Genomic DNA, 19,557 nt, shown 5'->3' with positions numbered 1-19,557 from the left:
TTGTTCTTAACGAAGCACGCAGGATCTATGGTACGTTTTAACAGTTTTTCCAGGCTATTCAAAAGTTCTTCGGGTTACGAGAAAGCGTGAAAGTTCCAGCGAGAATAAAAGATTACGAAGCGATGAAAACCGATAACTCGAGTCGCCGACGGGGAAATTGAGGGCGAAGCTCAACGAAGAAATTCAACGCGTCTGTGAACTTTCGGCATTTTCCTCGGAAGAAATCGCTGAACCGTGTGCGTGTCAAGTACATATCTGCTCTAGAAATTTAGAAATTTATTTTCGATAATCACGTAGTCGTCGAGAAACTATGCGCTCGATTTTTCTGACATTTTTTCGTACAAGGAAGAAAGCCTGTATTCGACAGCGTTCTAATTCAAATCTTCAAACTGCTGACGAATGATTCTCGCTGAAGTTAACACTGTGAACGAAGAAGACGAAGGGAAAAATTTGATTTTCTAAATCTCCAAGTCCTTTTGCGATCCGACAAATGCAAACGATTCGACTCTCTGATTCATAGAATTCTACCTTGCATTGAAGCTTCGTTGCCAGTGAAAATCATCCCTTTTAACGAACGAAATCTGATTAAATCGAACAAAGCGCAAAGGTTTAAGGAAGATTAGCGTATCATAGTCAGAGAATCTTCCGTTTCTACGTCTTGAGATTTAAAGAAAAGCTTTTCCAGTCGAACGGTGACACAGCGCCGAAATTTATTCTCGCGGCAACTTATTCTCCGTAGCTTGAGGAAACAGCGAATATAGTCGACTGTGAAAATTCACTCACCGTCACGGAAGCGGAAAACGGACTGGTACAACTCGCGTTACAGTACGTCGCTTGCTCGCTCGGGATTCTGCCTCTCTCAGATTACATTTGCAACACGATCCACGGCCTGAATCGCGTGCTCTACGATGATAGAGACTCACAGAAACGAGAGACGATACGCGGAAGAAAGGATATGCGAGATGTAGAGACGAATATGTGGCACGGTTCGCACCAGGTGATCAAGGTTGACGGAAAATGCCGGCTTTTCGCACTAAAACAACCATCCGGGCCAACCTACTCCATTTCTCTTTCCGAACCAAACAGTATCTATAAAGTTTCACGCTGCTAGCAATTGTAAAACGGTTCTCAGAAGATACGTAACTTCGAAACATTTCAAGCAGTCCGCGAGAAAATCTATCGAGGGAACGCAGTTCGAGAAATTTACTTGGAGGAATAGCAGGATATCGCGTCAGATATACGTTTCCCGGAGGTATTTGTACTCATGAGAAACGACGAAAACTTCGGTAACCGTTGCACGATAAACGTCAAAATGAATACATAGATGTACAAGGCTCGCTGTGTCACGAAATATATCGTTTCGTTGTTTCGTACAATCGGTAGGCTTATTGGGAAAAAGAACGAGCCTAATTTTTTACACATATGTTGAGGAAACTCCGAGTAAAAAATATTCCGTACATGCAGTAGCTTAATATTTCTTTCTTTGTTAACAAGTCGGATATGCCAACAAGATAGTTATAACACATATCAAGACAAACATAGTCTTGAGCATCTATTACCATCCATTATCGTTTACCATCTGGTGAACGTGTTGATGACCCATAAAGTTTTCCAGTTCGCCGGTATAAAACGGTATCGTGGAATTGCTCTGTAAACAGCGTAATGGCCAAACCGAGGATAAATGTTGCTTGAAAATTTGGATCACGTGCTTCGGTTCACTATAGTGCCGTATAAATCGCAATTAAGCACACACCTCGATCACACGATCGTCGAAATGCCACACATATACACGATGGACGTTTTTCTTTACTGGTAGTTGGAAAAACAAGATTAAATGTAGCGTACACGAAACGTATGCGATTTTTGATCATTTTCATCGGAAGCAAAATACGAAACATTTTCTGAGCGATATTCAACGTTCCTGTAGCTTGAAAATTAAAGCACGAACTACTCTCTCGTTTATTCAACATTAAATATAACACAGATGTCATAGGGTCCGAGCAAACAGCGAGACACTCGATGCTTGGAAGTTCAAACACAGGTATCGTGCCAGCGAAATCCCGGAAAATTTGTTTTCTCCAATTTTCTTTGTACTTGTTCTCTATTTGACCAAGACGATTTCGATCTCGGTGTTGATCCTTATCGAGGCACACGCGAATGCTCGGCCCGTGGCGGAAAACAGCGCGCTATCGGGAACACGGACGTATTCCCGAGCGGTATTTATCGTTTCCGCAGCATTTCGAGGAAGTTCGTGGGAACTTGATAAATGGACTTGTCAAAAAAAGGGGTAACCATGGTGAAAATGACCACCGTGGCGGCCACAATTGAGATATATTTCGTTTTTACAGGTAGACAGCTGGCCGATTCTTCGCCGTATCATTTTTTGCGTTTGTTATAAATGGAAATAAAATTCGCAACGATTAGCCAGCGAACGTAAAATTCCCTCGAACCGTTCGATCATTCAGATTCATCTATTTGGATCCGATCCAACAAAATAGCCAATTCTCATTAAAAATATTTTTATCGTATTCCCATATTTCATTTGACCAGTTATCTTATTACAACAATTTTCTGCAATTCCAAGAATAAAGTATATTTTCGCGCGTCAAACATTTCCGAAATCTTTTCACGCCAAGTTATTTTCATCGATTTGGATTTCGAAAGTTCCCATGCTTTACGACTTAGTTCGTAAACAGTAGCTGGCACAAGTTTCAATCATTTTAAGTCCTTTCAGAAAAGTCCCAGTTTTTGCTATTTATAGTACTATGTCCACGAGCTTACGTCCAACTAACAAACATATCGAGCGCGAAAAATCAGGCATTCGCAGGACGAAGTTGCCAAGTCCGTGGATTTGAAGCAATATGTGGTAGCGTGGCCATCGAGAACAGATTTACAGAACGTCCATAGTTAGAGTCCGACTGGTGATTCGTAGGAATTCTGAAACAGAGAAACGTCCAGGCTGACGCTGATTAAACCTGTCCACGGGTTGTGATTCAATGAAATCCTCGAAACGAGCCGTCAGTCGATGTTGGATCGCCCCGTTAAACGTGAGCGTAACTCCCCTTAGCGACCAAATGAAACGGGAAGAAAAGATCCGGACATTTTCAGAGATTCCAAAAGTCTTGCTACCCTTACGATTACCCGTTGCCCTTTACCCTTGATCCAATGCTAAATATATTTCTATATAAGATAAATATAATTTATCGATCGACAAAAAGAACTTACTCTGTGTCGAAATTTCTTCTGCTAGATCGGTCGATACGAAATTAATCTTAATTTTAAAATAAACACACGCTTGCGAATTCATAAATTGTGATATCTTCCATATTTCACGAGCCGATAAATCTTGTTTCGCAAACTGCATGTTCTACGAATGGGCAGTAGGTACGCGCGCCTATATTTCCACGATTACGGCAGCTTCTCTTCTTTCACATTATTTCGGCCGAGAAAATGGTGTTCGACCGCAGTGCTTTCTATTGCCGGTAATTCGCAGCTACAACCCCGCTACATTATTTGCCGCGCATATTACGCGGCACGCTGCAAAAAAGCTATTTCAATTTTTCCCGGCCGCCGAATAGGCGAGCCTTAAACGCGCGTTTTATCACATATACACGTATCCACTGCGTTTATCCACATGTCGCTGGGTAATATGATTTTTCTCGAATAAAACCGGGTTAGGAAATTTCGCCTCTGGGTTCTAATTACAGGGGAAAAAATCAGGGCAAAAAGTTAAGAGGTTGTATATGCTGGGTAACGCAGCGTGATTTCTGAGTTTGTTGATTAATTAATCCCGATGTGGCTGCACGAATATTAGCCCCTTTTAAGCACCCTATACTCATTCTACTAGCGTCAGGTTATGCGGCCTCGAATACTCGGGCTATACTCGGACTGCGGCGGCATTTGATTAAATATAATGTTTAATTCTTCGTAGTATCGCCTCTGCTCTTTGTCGTTTTTGCCTTTAACGTCACTTTGCCGTCGACTACGACTCTCTTGAATTTTGTTAAATACAACAGATGCGAATTATTTCTAGGATGCATTATCGCTAAAGCGACATTGTATTATACGATGAATCCCTCTGGTTAGCGACGTTTTGGCTTTTCGCTGGAATTTCTCTTCCATCGGTAACTGGAACAATGACTGAAAGAGACTGGAATCGTCCGTATCTCGCAGAAATTCTGCTCAAACGCGGCAATCGTATGAGCAACGTTCCTATGCGATGCAATTTGAGTCGCAGTGTATTAGCATGAAATTTCACGATGGACGAACGTCACTTGGTCTCGCTGAACGTATTCGATGCTAGGTTGTCATCATCTAGATTTGATGTTTGATGCTTGACCGTAATTAGAACTCTCTGATCAATTTAACTGGAAAACAGCATCAACATGATAAAGAATTCTCGCATCGTTGAAAACTCTCATCGAACATCGAGCGAAATATATTTTATCAGAATTTAAACGATATTAATCTCGATGATCTATCTGCAGTAATGGTACATTGTAATACATCGAAATGACAAAATGACATTACCAACTGTTCCTCTGCAGCGCGACAAACTCATCCGTTAGTTGGAGCCGCGTTAAAATTCACGAAACTGTGTGGGGTTTGGGAATGTGTTTGGTCGAATGTGTACATGTAGATTTTGTTCCGACCGTTTAGATAGGTTCGTCGTATGATTAAATGACCCAGTTTGAAAAAAGTTCCGTCGGTGCATTTCCTATGTATTGTTTCTGACCTGAAACTGTCTTTGCCGACGATATTATTTAGTTCGCTAGTTCTTCGCGAAGTGAATTCCATTTGAAAACCTTGCATATTCCTTTTCGTTTTTTGCGTCAATGTTAATAGATACAAAGCTCGTTTCTCCGAGATCACACGCATTCCAACATCGATGAAGAAGCCTGCTCTATTTTAAACTTACAACGACAGCTACTGTAATCGTTTTGTAAATTAATTCGACTATCGGTTCTACTTTATAAATCCTCCAGAATTATCTCATTCGAGAACGAAGCACTGCAAACAGAGCCGTTAGCACAGGGTGCGGCTTTTAAGAAATTAAATAAACACTTCGTGCAACCACGGAAAACATCTTTGTTGAACTTTCAAATAAAGACGCGCAGCATCTGGCATCCATCCGGTTGAACGTTGTATCGTGACCATGAAACACTGCGGAACAGGTGTACAGGATGATTCGATTGATTCGATGCTCGCGCATCCATGCATACACACATGTCACATATAATTATATGTCTGAGCACATTACAGATACGTAAGTACAAGGCGAGCAGCAATGTACTGACTGAGTTTAACCACTCGAAATTTCGCACGAAAATTAGATAGAGATAGTTGAATGCTTTAACGATTAAAATTATTTCAATAATTTAAATCATTTGGAATGTTTTTCAAGGGATTCAATTCTATCAGTTTCGGACGATGCATCTTTTTGAAGTAAATTCTAATTAAAATTCTAATATAGAGTTATTTGACTAATTTATTCGGAAACTTTTTCTCAATTAATATATCTAACAGCCCCTCCCCCTTTTAGTCGCGGTTGGATTTAGCCACACGAGCTCTCCATTTAGGAGATAATACGAGGACTGTGTAATGCGACAGTAATTACTGTATCACGCACAGTAGACTATTGTTGTGTCCGCTATAATGAGATCGTCGAGTTTACTACGGTTAAACCATGAAACAATGATTTAACGTGCGAGTCGTTCGTCAAAGTTGTTGGCTAGGCTTTTTAATAAATAAACAATTATCAGTTGTATGCGAAACGTTTCACGAAAATTTGAGAAATAATACAAAAGAACGGGAAATGGAATAAAGTTCGCGTTTGAAGAGGATACGTGGACGGATGAAACCCCCTCCCCCTGAGTTGCGCTATAGTTGGATCTATTAAGAACGGAGACAATTTGCCATCATCTGGGGAGGCTGAAAAGGGTCTATGAAGATAAAAAGGGGCGCTGAAAGCTGCTGGGATATTTGGAGATTCGATGCGAAATAGGCCTCGTCGAAGTCTCTATTGCCCCTCTTTTTCAACTCTGTTCGATTATATCGACTACTTTGTACCAAGGACTTAGGTCCTGATCGTGTTTTACTGTTCGTCATTTTGCTTAGTGGATCACAGACTTCTAAATTCGAATGATTCAAATTCGAATTATTTGGAGAATCCACTATTCGCTAACACCACAATCGTGTTAACTATTAGACTGAATTCTTCGTCATTTTATTACGTTATCAGAGGGTTGATATTCTTATAAATCGTAATATTATGAAAAAGAGAAACACTGAGTTCAGTTACTGAACGAGATCGCATGTCATTCCGAACAGACTCCTTTTCGAATTTCGAAAAATGGTCTTTATGATTATTATCTTTTTTTCTTCAAAATATTAACGTTGCTTTCTTGGGAAACTTCCAAGAATTTTAAATTAATTTCTTTCTTCGCGCAACTCTTTATCATAGCATTAATCATGCAGGTGGTGACAGAAAGATATAGCATCGGAAGAAAGTCACTGGTATGAAATCAAATAGACGAATCTCGAATCTAGTGATCAACTTTTCAGGGGGATCGTGGAACAGACACGCGCTGATTTTACCCATTTACGATCCGTCCTTCTGTAACCCAGCCAAAGAAAAGACGAGCTCCAATCCCGCGAAAAGAAACGCAGGAAAGCTGCGGGGTAAATCGATTTTGTTTGCTCGATAGGAGAAGGAACTAGTTCCGGTGGGATTCTCGATATGTCGAAATGGGAAATGGTGATTCTGTCGAAATCTAACGCTGCAAAATATCTGTGAAACATCGAGCCGAGCAAAGATACTGATTAACTTTTTTATACCTCGACGTTATAAATCGGAAAAATGACAAAAATACGGAAAATTCTTATTGTTAATTTCATGTCAATTCCAGTCACCAACAGGATTTGCCACATGATTACGCCACATGATACTTTTTTCTACATTTACTACATCTCACTCTTTATCGTAGTAATGGAGCTGCAGTAAGAAAAACAATACTATTGCAAAGCGATCGATGATTTTTGTCCGTGTCTGTTGTAGCACTCTGATTTCATTCGCAAGAATTGTCCGTTGCATCATTCATTCGTTTTAGAATTGTCTCTCGTAGCATACCTTGTGGTCTGTACGCTCTTAAGTGAAACGAGTCAGCGCATAGTCAGACGCGACAAAGAATCCAACCGAACCGTGACAACAACTCTCTGAATTCACACACACACACAAAAAAAAAAAAAAGAAAAGAAATACATATATCCTTATCGATAGACAATAAATTATATACGATAGGTGATAAATTCTAAGATACGAAATATATCATTTGCAAGAACAATAAATGTCCACAACACTGGACTCCAAATTCCAACGATTTTTGAAGATTGTAGGAAATCTCTTTCGCGCGATTTATATCTTTACGTTCAAAATGCTATCATATCCTCTCGTGGTATCTGCACTCAAGACTTTCTAGAAAATTTGATCGATGTTGAAAATATCAATTTTATAACAATTTTGATTTCGTATGAACGGCAATTGTTAGACGTAGCAGAAACTGGGCGAGACACATAGATATACGAGTGGAATTGAACGAAAGAAATTTCCAATAAAACCGCAAGTTGTTGAAAGCTTCGGCTACCGTTTCACACGGATGCTGAAACGATTTCACGGGTTCAGTGTCCACAATGACCAAATTTTAGTCAAAGATTTACGGAATCACTAAAAGCACCAGAAATCTAATTCAATCCGCTTTCAATTTTCCCAATAATGGTATCCTCCCAATCCGCTTTTTACTTACTACGAATTATTTGTCCAGCCTTACGGCGATCGAATTTTCGTTTCTATAGAGGCGAATCTATAAATGAAAACTTCGACAGCCTCGAACGCTCCTTTACGAACTTTCAATGAAACCAATTAGATGGCAATCAGAGTTTCCCGATTGCTCTTCTGCTGCTTTATTTCCTTGTTCGTTTTGTTTGTTTTATTATTCAGAGTCCGCTCGTTAATGACTCGTTTGCATAAACGAAAATTACCAGGTGAAAATTCATCGAAATATCGTTCTCCTCGATTACGCCTTTTAAATTTATTTGTTTTCAAGGGATTCTATTCTGTTCGCTTTCCTGACAGCTTTTTTGGATGCCCAATCGTATTTTACATGGTAAATCAAGCTATTTATGAGCGATACCATTAGCTTGTTCTCATTTATCTTAACATATCGACGATAAAGTAGATAAGTACTGATACAGCGACGAAATACAAAAACAACGCTTTATCATCAAATATCTCTCGTGAAACGGGTTCACAAATATCCTTTATTCCTTATATACGAAGGTTGATAATAACGATAACTACATATCTCATCTCTGTTTTTATACTTCTTTTCTATACCAGTGATTTTTCTCCCAGAATCACAGAAAGCGCCATTAAAATGGAGGTACGATATTAAGCAACTGAAACTTCTTAGTAAATGACCTTTTGGTTTGATCGGTTGCTGATAAAAAGGAAAGTTCCACGCAAAACCGCGAAACATCTTCGTTGTAGAAATTCCGCAATTTAGGAAAATAAATAACTAGCCACGAGCGTACGATCGCTGGCTCGTTAGAAAATTCGAGTTCAACGATCGTGCACGAACTTTCCCCATTTTGCTTCGAAAAATTCCTTCACGAGGAATGCCCGCAGATGAACTAATTGCTCGCTAGTTCTCGAGTTCCGAGCAGTTATTCCACTCCAAACTTCCGATATACCGACGAAATCTCACGAATCGATCGGTTCTCAACTTTGCGTTTGCTTTTTCGAAGCGATTTTCGGTTGCAAGATGAATGCAAATGATCGAGAATGCTAGTATGCCTCGTATCGTACGGATCCACTTTTAAAGCGTCCCTTTGAACGTCTTGCTGCCACTTTGCCTCTCGACTTTCGTCGAGTCTAGCGACAATATCGAGGGGCGAAGTAATGGGCGGTACGGTTAATGGAGTCCCGAAGGGAAAAATGCCGAGGTCGATTGAAACCGCGTCGCAGTGAATTATTACTCCGGCCTCTTGCAACGAGATCGTCGAGAAACCCGTTGGAAAAATATGATTTCAAGTAGAACGTTGCATCCCGGTGTGAATCGTAAGTTTCAGTTCTAGTGGCACTCGATTTTTTAACTATTAATGAGCAACACCCTCGCGACGAGAGGTTCCGTTTCGACGCGATTTTGATTTTCACGGCAGCGGATATCGAGGTTAAGTGTATTTTTCCGTTTATCGATAAGAAGACGAGTTTCGTGGACTCTGCTCGCCGCCGCGAATATTATCGATGGAACGTAAAAATCCTGGAATTAGTTTCATTTCTTTACGTAGAACGACCAAGGTAGATCGGAGTTAAAAACAATAGTTCGTTTCCTGGAATGAAATTTCGTAAAAATTATTAGAGTTGCGAAAAAGACGAGTATGTTGTAATTATCCGACGTTGTTGACATCCTAATGCTTTATTTACTTTGTTGGAAATAATATTAAAATCATCGATGACAAACACAGACAAAAGAAAATAATATTACATCGCCTATTATCCCGAATTGTGTGTTATACAGCAGGCAGTCCAGTTAGTAATAGTACTACTAATTGCAAGAAAAGTAATTTTGAAAGGGGATATTCCAAACCGGGATGCAATTTCAAAAGTGGCACCGACTGATTTGCCTGCCATGTTTCTATCACTTTTCCAACTTTTTTCAACGACGTTCCGAAAAGTAGAAGATGGCTACGAAAAATTCCATTCTAAGCCCAGTCCTAGTTCCTAGCACGATTTAACTTCGTCCACGAAGTTTCTTTCGCGCGCGTTTGAAATTGTAATGCCACGTCCGTGATTCCGACGAAACAGCTTGGTCTATTTTGCCGTCGAACGACATCAAGATCACGTCCTGACCAATGCTGGAAACTTTGTCGGAAAATAGCGGAATTTTCATTTGTCCATTCCTTCGCTGGTTACGGTTCTGTCGACAGAATGAAATATTTCTCGCTGTGAAAACCAACAGCTTCCTTGTCATACGTTTTCGGCGTTAATGCAACCGGAAACGAGGTCGCGAATTAGTCGATGTATTTTCGACTTGGCGTGTTTCGTTCTCGGAAATTGCGTTTGTCATTCATCAAGAAGAACGAATTTTTCGTTCACAGAACAACAAACATCCTGATGAAATTATTCCCATTCACGCGAGCAATGAAAAGGGATGAATAAAAGTGAAAGATTCGTACTAGCGTAAAGCGACCGTAAAATCGACGCAAGCTAAAGTTTACGCGTTATCATTAACGTAACTATAATGCAACGTGTAATTAATTAGATCGTTGGAAATTCACTTCTCACAATCTTTCTTTCAAAGGTATTTTCCAGGTACGTTTCAATCGTTAACAACTACGGCTTAATTTTTATTAACGTGACAACTGCTGTTGAGCAAAATTGCCACGGCTTAATACTGTATACTAAAATATTTTATGATATAATTTATCAATATTAGTATTTTGAATAATGGATTATAAGGATAGATGTAGGTAGTTGTATAGCTAACAGAAATTAGGTTAAGCTATGATTATTCTGTTTTTGTTTGTAAGTAGGTTTACGTGCAATGTTCTGGTTTCTTATGTGTATATCTTTGTTCATGTGTAAGTGTTATAGTTATTGTTCTGATTTGCTTTGTATGTGTAATTGAAAGTCTTCGCAAGAGCCGGAAGGAAGGCGGAAATAAATTTTTGTTTCTGTTTATGTTTGTTTACGTTATGTTATGTTTGTTTTTGTTTGTAAGTAGGTTTACGTGCACTGTTCAGGTTTCTTATGTGTATATCCTTATTCATGTGTAAGTGTTATAGATATTGTTCTGATTTACTTTGTATGTGTAACTGAAAGTCTTCGCAAGAGCCGGAAAGAAGGCGGAAATAAATAAATAAATAAATATAACAATACTATTTTAAAAGCCTAGAAGAATACCAGAAGAAAAGCGTGTCTTCGCTCTTAAACCTATCTTTGGCAAAATTTGAATTCTATAGTCAGAGATAATGAATATAAGTTAAAGATATTCTCTCGATCGATAGAAAAATCCTTTGATACGGTTCGGTCTATACTCGAGGGTGTTCTTGAATGAACCTCGAAGACCATCGAAACGAAAGATTAGAGCAGTTTTAGAACAGGTGATCGCTGACTCAGACGGAAGAGCAGAAACTGGCGATAAGATAATTCTGAGGTCAGGATTGCATTGAAAATTCCACTCGCGTGTCGAAGAACAAAGTAGATAAATGTTGTCCGGTCCTACGAATGATAGGCCTGAGCATGAATTAGGCTCACGGGTGGACAATTTTTTTTCAGATTACGATCAGGATTCCGACTAGTCTGAACGTTTATGAGGGAACATTGCTGTAGCTTTCTTTGCGAAAAAGCTTTTACGTCTTCTTGCACGAAAAGATTCTATGTTATCTCGTTCGACGCGCAAGCTCCCTCATATTTTTATCTCGTTCATTTCGCCGCTTTCTAACCGTATGAATCAGGTTGTCTTGTATTTTCGTATTAAATATTATCGTTTAATTCGCATATACCTGTTCTGTGATATATCATTAAAATGCACTTTGTCAAACTAAGCGAGTGTCCAGATACTTTTAGATAGCAGTATATTTATGTAATATACGCTTTCTATTTTGTAGCACTGGCGTAGTAATAAAGATAACTGTTAATTGAAGGATTTACAAACGAATCTAGATAACAGCACATTGCCAGTTGAATAGGAATTCACTGGAGAGTTTGTCTTTTCCCGTCTGACTACGTTTCGACCAATTCCACTTACCGGGGCATACCACCCATATACTATCGTCGTTTCTCTTTCTACTTTCAAACTGCCATTAACCATAATCATAAAAAGACCATACCGAGTTATGATGTAATTTTCCTTCGTAAATTCTTTCAAGTAATCGCTTCCAGATAGATTTACCATCCCCTTCGTTTTCTCGCAATAGGCTTTTCGTACAACGAATTCCCCAAAAACAAGCTTTTACGATCGTAACATCTGGATCTTCGCAGAACCATATCAGGAGATTCAGAAACTGAAATCTGTTCCCCTGCAAAGCAGCGATCATCGTTGTAGTCTTATAAATAATGCATGCGATCCTTGGTACATAGAAAGGATCGTTCTGACAAATAAACGAAATTCTCGATGCTTTCTAGTGTGAGAAATGACGAGCTGAGCGAGACAAGAAAGGCAAATATGTCAGCGAGAGCTCCGTCTTTGATTCTTTATCCGCCTCGGTGTTTCGGGTTAAGTTACACGTACATCGAACGAGAAAATATGGAACTACACATTCTCGTTCTTACGTTTCCGCACGTACAAACGCTTTGTATCGAAGAATTTGCCCCGATGCAACAAAATTTTATTTTCCTTTCGACTATGAATTCGATAATCGGTATCATGTTAGCGGAGCACGCCTCTCGCCTGCCCTCTGTTTCCAGACCCGACGAATGCTAAATTTTATCGCGTGTTTCATTTTACCGTTACAATTGTACTAATAAATCAGTAAAAGATGTATCGTCCGTTACTTTGATCGAATAAATTTCACTCGGATTATTATAAATAACGGCTCGTTGTTTGACACTCGTCGCTTCCCAACAAAAATTTCCCAACATTTTCCGCATAGAATGAAATATCCGAGAAGCTCCGTCGGCTAAATCCATTCTATGTATAATCCTCATAAACATAGACACCGACCGCGTTTCGAATTCACCGATAACCGCCCAATATCTTCGATATTTTTCGATATACAAGCTCGTAGGAGAAAACAGGGTTTCCATCGAAAACATCTCCAAGATGTCTCGTTATCCATGCAAATGCATGGTCGTTTCTGGGCGATATTTTACAAGATACTTTCATACGCTGTTTCCTGTGATTCGTTTCATGTTCGAACACAGCGAAACGAGCTCCGCTAATTTGAAGCTTCTACGACTAATCAGCACGTTCTTTTAAAGCCATCTAAGAGTGGCTCGATAGAAGTTACCGGTTTGCTGTATTAATTAGAATCGATCAATTAGCTAGTTAACCTACTTTTTCGCTAGTCTAACGCGCCCGGCTTGAAATATTAATTTGAACTCGAGAGGCTCGAGAATGCTCTTCTTATTTCAATGTTTGGACCCTTCTCTCAGCTAATAATCTTTAGAAAAGAATATATTGCTCATTCGTGAATAATCTATTTCCTTCGAGATTCGTTGATGATCATGTTAACATTTCAAATCGATGAAAAATAATCGCAACGACGCAATGGATACATCAAAATCCCGTCTGACTATAAACAGACCGTACTACTACGTATCGCTCGCAAAGTTCCAACTTTGTGCAATATTCTGCAAAACGTTAGACCGTCAACGATAGATTCTATACTGTTCGACTATGGAGCTTGGTAGAAACTACAGAAACGTGTACAAAGAGAATGTTTGTATCTCCGAATAGTCGCGAACATCGTTCGTCTTGATTTAATAGAAAATTGCGTTAAGGTACAATATTGTTCGTTTCGATTTAATTAGTGCATCAAAATTACAGTATTACAGTAAAATGTCATATTTATGCAGGACAGCACAGAGAAAATGCTATTCAAATTTTATATCTGGCTTGCACGTTCTCCGAGTCTCGGTGCCATTAAGAATTTCTGGGGAATTTTAGCGCATCCAATTTCCTTTCAAGGTAGTATCGATTTAAATTCTCTGCCATTAAAATGCTTTAAGTATCCTATTGATTCCTACGAGTAAAACATTTTCATTTGATAGATGGCGAAACACTGTGACACAGTACTGTACGCGTTTCGATTCCCCGGCTATAAACGTATCGTAATACAGCGATATTGGCGGGATAAAAAGGCAAGGAATTGTCACGAGAAATAAATTTGAAAGCGTACCTAATGGAAAAACCGTTCTCGGAACTGTCGATACGTTTATCACACAAAACGTGTCATAGTTTCGGGGACACGATTACAATCGGGGTCAGAAAGGAAATAACAAAGGACGCGCAATTTCTACGTGAACGTCGTACCGAGCGAAGTGACGAAATTGCATTTCCGGCGCGGATATCGCGTCGACGCGAATATGCATACTGTCCTCGCCGCTGGAATTGTTTCTCCGCGACTCCGTCAACAAATATCTTCGAGGGTACGAGGATCTTTGCCCCTCGCTATCGTTTTTCCTCCTATATGGAACACATCCTATTTCCTTCGAGAACCAGCCTCGCGAGTATTCGCCAATCGAATGATTTAGAGCTTCGAAACTGGCCGATTTAAATCAAACTTTTCCAAGTCGACAATATTTTGCCACACGTTTCGTAGACAGATAATGTATCCTCCTTCATTGTTTTACAGTTAAATAGTCGAATAACGAGAAAATAATTAATTCCAAATTAATAAATAACTGTCTATTCTTCGGGCTTCCTGTTACAAACGAATTTATGCGATCCTCTGAGTAAACTGGCGATTCGATCGAACACAAACTTACGTATTTGATACTCGAGGAACATCGTTACTCGAATAGTCGGAAGTTTTTCTCGCAGCGAGCCGCCACTCGCACATAGCGAAAGATGAAACGTAAATAATAAAATCGCGTATAATGCATACCACGCGAAACTTCAAAGAGACGAGAGTTTTTCAAAGAGCACAGAGAATCGTATAATGCGAAGCGACCTAAACGAGTGGAATATTCTGTTCTTTTTTTTTTTTCTTTTTTCGATCGAGGTAAGGATTCCTTGCGAAGGCTCAAGGCTAACCATTTGTCTGGAAGTCGCAATTAATCCTGCGGAAAAATTTACACGATCTTTGTTACTAATTCGTAGGCGTCGCGACGTCGATGGGTCTACTCCTAAAGAATTTCATTACGTGCAAGTTCATGCGAACAAGTTTTCGTCTCCACGCGTCACCCGTAACTTCGAATTAGGAAGTATCGTAATATAACGCGGGCAAACGTAATCGTAGCATTCGTTAAGTTTCTGCATTTCAAATGAAAGATTAGGGTAAAAGGCATCCTCCTCGCAACCAAGTAATTAATCGAATTAAACGTTCGTCCAAAAGATTTCAGATATCCTGAATCTTGAGCTTGCAGGAGTAGGTTCTTTTTGCAGCATCTTTTTATCGAAGCCGAATTTCTTGACTTGTTCTAAGAAAATTTCGAGTTTGAGTCTCGCCTTTTTTAAACGCAATAAAAAAGTCATATTTTATATAGTTTTAGCCGCGATCGTCCTGGGCCAAATATAGGAACAATCTGTGTGTAATAAATACGACTTTTAGAACCTAAAGTCTCCATCAGATTAATTCAAATGGCTCTTTTATCTACTGTATTATTATACTTATACTTGGCTCGAAATATTCTTTTAAATTTTTACTCTCCTTCCTATTAATACTAAAACCACCGAACCTGCTACAACGTGGTTATAACGACTGATACCGAATCTCTCGTTTTTGCAATTTCTTTTTAACTCGGGCTTCTTAAGAAAAAAAGCTGAAACGAGCTCCGCACAAGGCTGGCCACGGAACTTTTGACCTTCATTTTCTAAACTAGTTATTAAAAAATTTGACCCCGGAAGCTTCAAGTTAAATAGTTCCGTCCCCGTGAAGAATTTACGACAACTCTTAAACTTAGAAGGTATTTGCTTAGAATCCACGTCAAAGCAGAATCATCGGCTCGATCGCGAACTTCCAAGGGGAAATACTTCCTTCCTTCTTATTCCCTCGAATATAAAGCTGTTCGACAGAGACTCTCGGTGTCGTAAAGTTAATTGTCTGTCATCGGAATCTGCTCGATTTTGACGTGAAACGCGCAATTCTGTTAATTTTAACTCGCAAGATGCACGTGAAAACGGACAACATCAAAGGACTTCAACGTTAACAGCCGGTTTACATTCGTGGCATTTTGTGTGCTTTTGAGTGTAACCTCCGAGTTTGCTCGTGTTTCAGAGAGGTCGGATGAACATGTGTACATCTTTAAAATGGCAAAAGGCGTCACGTACGAATACATATTTAGTTTAAGGTAAACCGATAATTAAACGCGTCGGGCTCGTGCCCGGAATGCGGACGGAAAGTTGTGTGAAAATCTGGAAAATTCGCTAAGTTAGCCATCAAAAGGAAACTTTGACAGCGCAGCGTTACGCCGAAGCTAAAAGAACCAGTGGCGTCGCGCGTTCATGTTGGACAAATTAAAGAAAAACGAAATTGAATTTCACTATATCTGCCAACTTTGACCACTGTCGCGTTTGTAAATAGCTCGCGAAACGATCGTATTTGATAATAGGTGGAAATTCTTAATAGGAAAACCATTTCAAACGTTGCACGTGTCTTTTTCACGCTCTCGTACGGTTTCGAGGAATTAAAATCGCGAGATACGATCGGTGGGAAACTCAAGGAGCTCGCCGTTCAGGCTAAAAGGATAAAAGGTAGATGGCGAATATACGGAAGAATAGATAGAACTTGTACAGTTGGACGCGTTGAATTCGAAGGAACGTGTTCGTTCAAAGATAAACTAAGTCTAGATAACGCTAAATTATTCCAAGTATCCAGTTAGTAATGGGATTGCGTCCAGATAAGGACGCTTAGAAACGAATGTGTCAGACAGACAGACAATCGCTGGAGAAACCGAAAGGCTGGCAGTTCGTGGAATTAAACGCATTCCGATATTCTTGACGCTAGTACGTCTCTTATCGAAACCGTAAAAGTTTGTCGGAATTCTACTAGAGTTACTTTTGTTGAATGTTGCAGGATACTGGCCATTTGGTGTACTCTGGTGTAACGTGTATGTGACGTGCGATGTGCTAGCGTGTTCCGCGAGCATAATGCACATGTGCTTCATCTCACTGGGCCGGTATCTGGGCATCCGAAACCCGTTGAGGACACGGCACACGTCCACCAAGCGGATGGTCGGCTTCAAGATCGCGGCCGTGTGGTTGCTCGCCATGTTGGTCTCTAGTTCCATCACAGTTTTAGGTAAAATAAATTCTACTAAACGTTGGAAATTAGCGATTTGAACTTCCAAGCGAAAATACAGCAACTGTCACGGCCACTTGCAGCTTTGAAATCCTACAACGTGGTATTGAATTTTTGTTCGAAAAATCCTATTGTTTCTCGTTTCTGCTAACTCTGACAACGAGAGCCGATAGCTGATGTAATTTTCTATTTCTCTGGTATAACATTAACGAGTATGGGTTATAGGTGTAGCGTTGCAGCATCCGACTCGCAATTACGCGGCATGTGGTGAAAAAACAACGCACGATCGCGTTTCTTACGCGAGTCGATAGAGTAGAATCGTCGGAGTAATTCGGAACGAACACTCGTTCGAAACAATAATCGAAAAATTCGCCATTTGAAAAAACCTCGTTCCGGAAGACGTAAACCGGATGAACCACTTGGAGAAATCGGTTTCCTTTAAACGTTTCGTCGAGTACCAGAGTAAATGGAAAAGTTTTACGCCAACTCTTCTTCTTACCTTCTATCCAGCGAAGGCTGCTCGATATTCGAAACTATTCCAAATACTATGCAACCAGGACACGGATAGGTCGATAAACGACTACGGTTTTACCCAAACGATGCTGGTGTTCGATTTTTTTAAGAATCGTAAAATCGAGGGAAAGAAGATGAATCGCATCGCATCGCATCTATAAGCTTTCACCTCTCTCGTTAATTCCGAACTTTCCGCTATAATCTGCATCCTGTATTCATTTACAGTCCATTCGAATGGCAATTTTGAATTTCACATTCCGCACAATGTATTTTTATGTTACGCGAGTCTGTAAATTACACAAATACACCGTGGGTGTAAGTTTGCGGTTCAAGCGAAGGCAAGAAGATTCTCCGTGGCTCGAACTAAGACGAAACCGAAGAATAACAAAATTCCGTCGGAGACTACATTTTCGAGGGAATCGAGTTTAAAAACTTACCAAGTGTATGTAGGCGAATTTGCCTAATCTCCGACTAGAGAGGAAACTAAACGAGTAAACAACGAAGAGGGTAATGGTTACTCTACACGCGAAAATTAACCGTCAATGTAAAATAAAGATTTTTCGTTTAAAAACCTGTTCAAAAAGAAATAGGAATTGAAAATATTTAAGTAAAAATTAACCTGCTATACAAACCCTCAAAGTTGATCTCCTCGAAGACAAGACTTCAGACAGCAAAATTTTATTTTATTTCACCTTTTCGACTTTTTCCCCTGTGTAGTCACCATTACGTATTATTCGGATCTATAAATTGTAAATTATAATAATATATACAAAAAAAAAAAAAAAAACAGTGAACGATCGTCCAAGTTGTTGGTGATTTTACAGGTATAATAAATCCCTCGAATATCATGCCTCGACCAGGGACGTGCGTGATTAACAACAGGGCGTTCTTCGTGTTCGGTTCTCTGATCGCCTTTTACATTCCCATGATCGTCATGGTAGCCACGTATATACTGACGGTGCAGCTGCTCAGACAGAAGGCTCGTTTCGTTGCGGAACATCCTGAACGGGATCAATTTCGAAGGTTGGGAGGCAGATATTTTTCGACGAAGGCTTCCTCGACTACTTCAACTACGGAAACCAGCACATCGTCGTCGTCGACGCGATACACGTGGAGAACTTCCGGCGGTGTCGCAAGCGAAAGGTAAATAACGATATATCGAGCGATTAAAAAAAAAAAAGAATTATTTTTCAGTCGCGGAAGCGATCGCATGTTGCCTCTGAACACACGTCGTCACCTTAATTATATTTATCTTCATCCTTGAACTATGCGACAAACATCATCAGCGCGTGAACAACCGAACGTCTGATGCTATGCCGTTAAGTGGGCGACAACTTTTAATCGTGCCAATTAACCTAATGCAACGTAGCCTTCGCTGTTGATGCCAACGGACGTAACTTAACTGTCCCGCAACTCCACTGGCGCATTAATGGAATTAAAAATCTTTTTCGTTAGTCGCCGCTTATTTCACTCGCGACTAGACGCTCCGCTAAATTGGAAGGGTTGGAAGAAAATTAGTGGATGCAGTTAGAGAAGCTAAAACGCGAACGAGGAAACTGCGGAATCTTAGCGAGAAAGATAAAAAGTATCGCAATTAACTAACGTAGAAATTGGATTTTTTTGTGTTAGTCGGTTCTTTATCGTTTCTATTTATTTGTCCAATTATGGTTTCTCCAAATATATTTCCGTCCAACGTTAAATAGGATAAGAGGCTCACCCGAGATACGAATCTTCCTTTCCAAATGTTTCAGGCACAACGTTACCTCGCGATAAAACTGCTGATTGATAAATTATATTAGAATAAATTTACATAATCGTCACCGGGCTGCCGTATTTAACACCATAAAATCCAACCACCGTATCTTGCGCTAGCGATGTGGAAAGTTCGGCGTGCATCCTTTGTTCGCATAACGTACAAAATATCGTTGCCGTGTTCCGTTCATTTTTCACAAGCGCGGCCTTCGTTGCAATTCGGTTGTGGTTCGTTGCAATTCACAATGGCCGGTAACTTGATTTCGCGAAACAGTGATGGTTCTGCAGTTTAACTAAATTAAACGCGGGGTTTCTGCCCCGTTGTAAATA

General features: G+C 39.9%; 1 protein-coding gene across 8 annotated transcripts in view; it reads left to right on the top strand.

The window, feature by feature from the left end:
• LOC126865623 (5-hydroxytryptamine receptor 2B) overlaps positions 1 to 19,557 on the top strand; it is a 38,509-nt gene that overhangs the window by 13,461 nt on the left and 5,491 nt on the right. For all 8 annotated transcript variants that reach the window (XM_050618377.1, XM_050618376.1, XM_050618373.1 and 5 more), the window contains 2 exons: positions 16,738 to 16,962; positions 18,300 to 18,618. In XM_050618377.1, the coding sequence (XP_050474334.1) occupies positions 16,738 to 16,962; positions 18,300 to 18,618 (544 nt within the window). The remainder of the gene's footprint in view (positions 1 to 16,737; positions 16,963 to 18,299; positions 18,619 to 19,557) is intronic.

This window comes from Bombus huntii, chromosome 5 (genome assembly GCF_024542735.1).
Source record: "Bombus huntii isolate Logan2020A chromosome 5, iyBomHunt1.1, whole genome shotgun sequence".
NCBI classification, from domain to species: Eukaryota; Metazoa; Arthropoda; class Insecta; order Hymenoptera; family Apidae; genus Bombus; species Bombus huntii.
The sequence above is the reverse complement of the archived record's forward strand: the minus strand, read 5'-3'. Positions and strand labels throughout refer to the sequence as shown.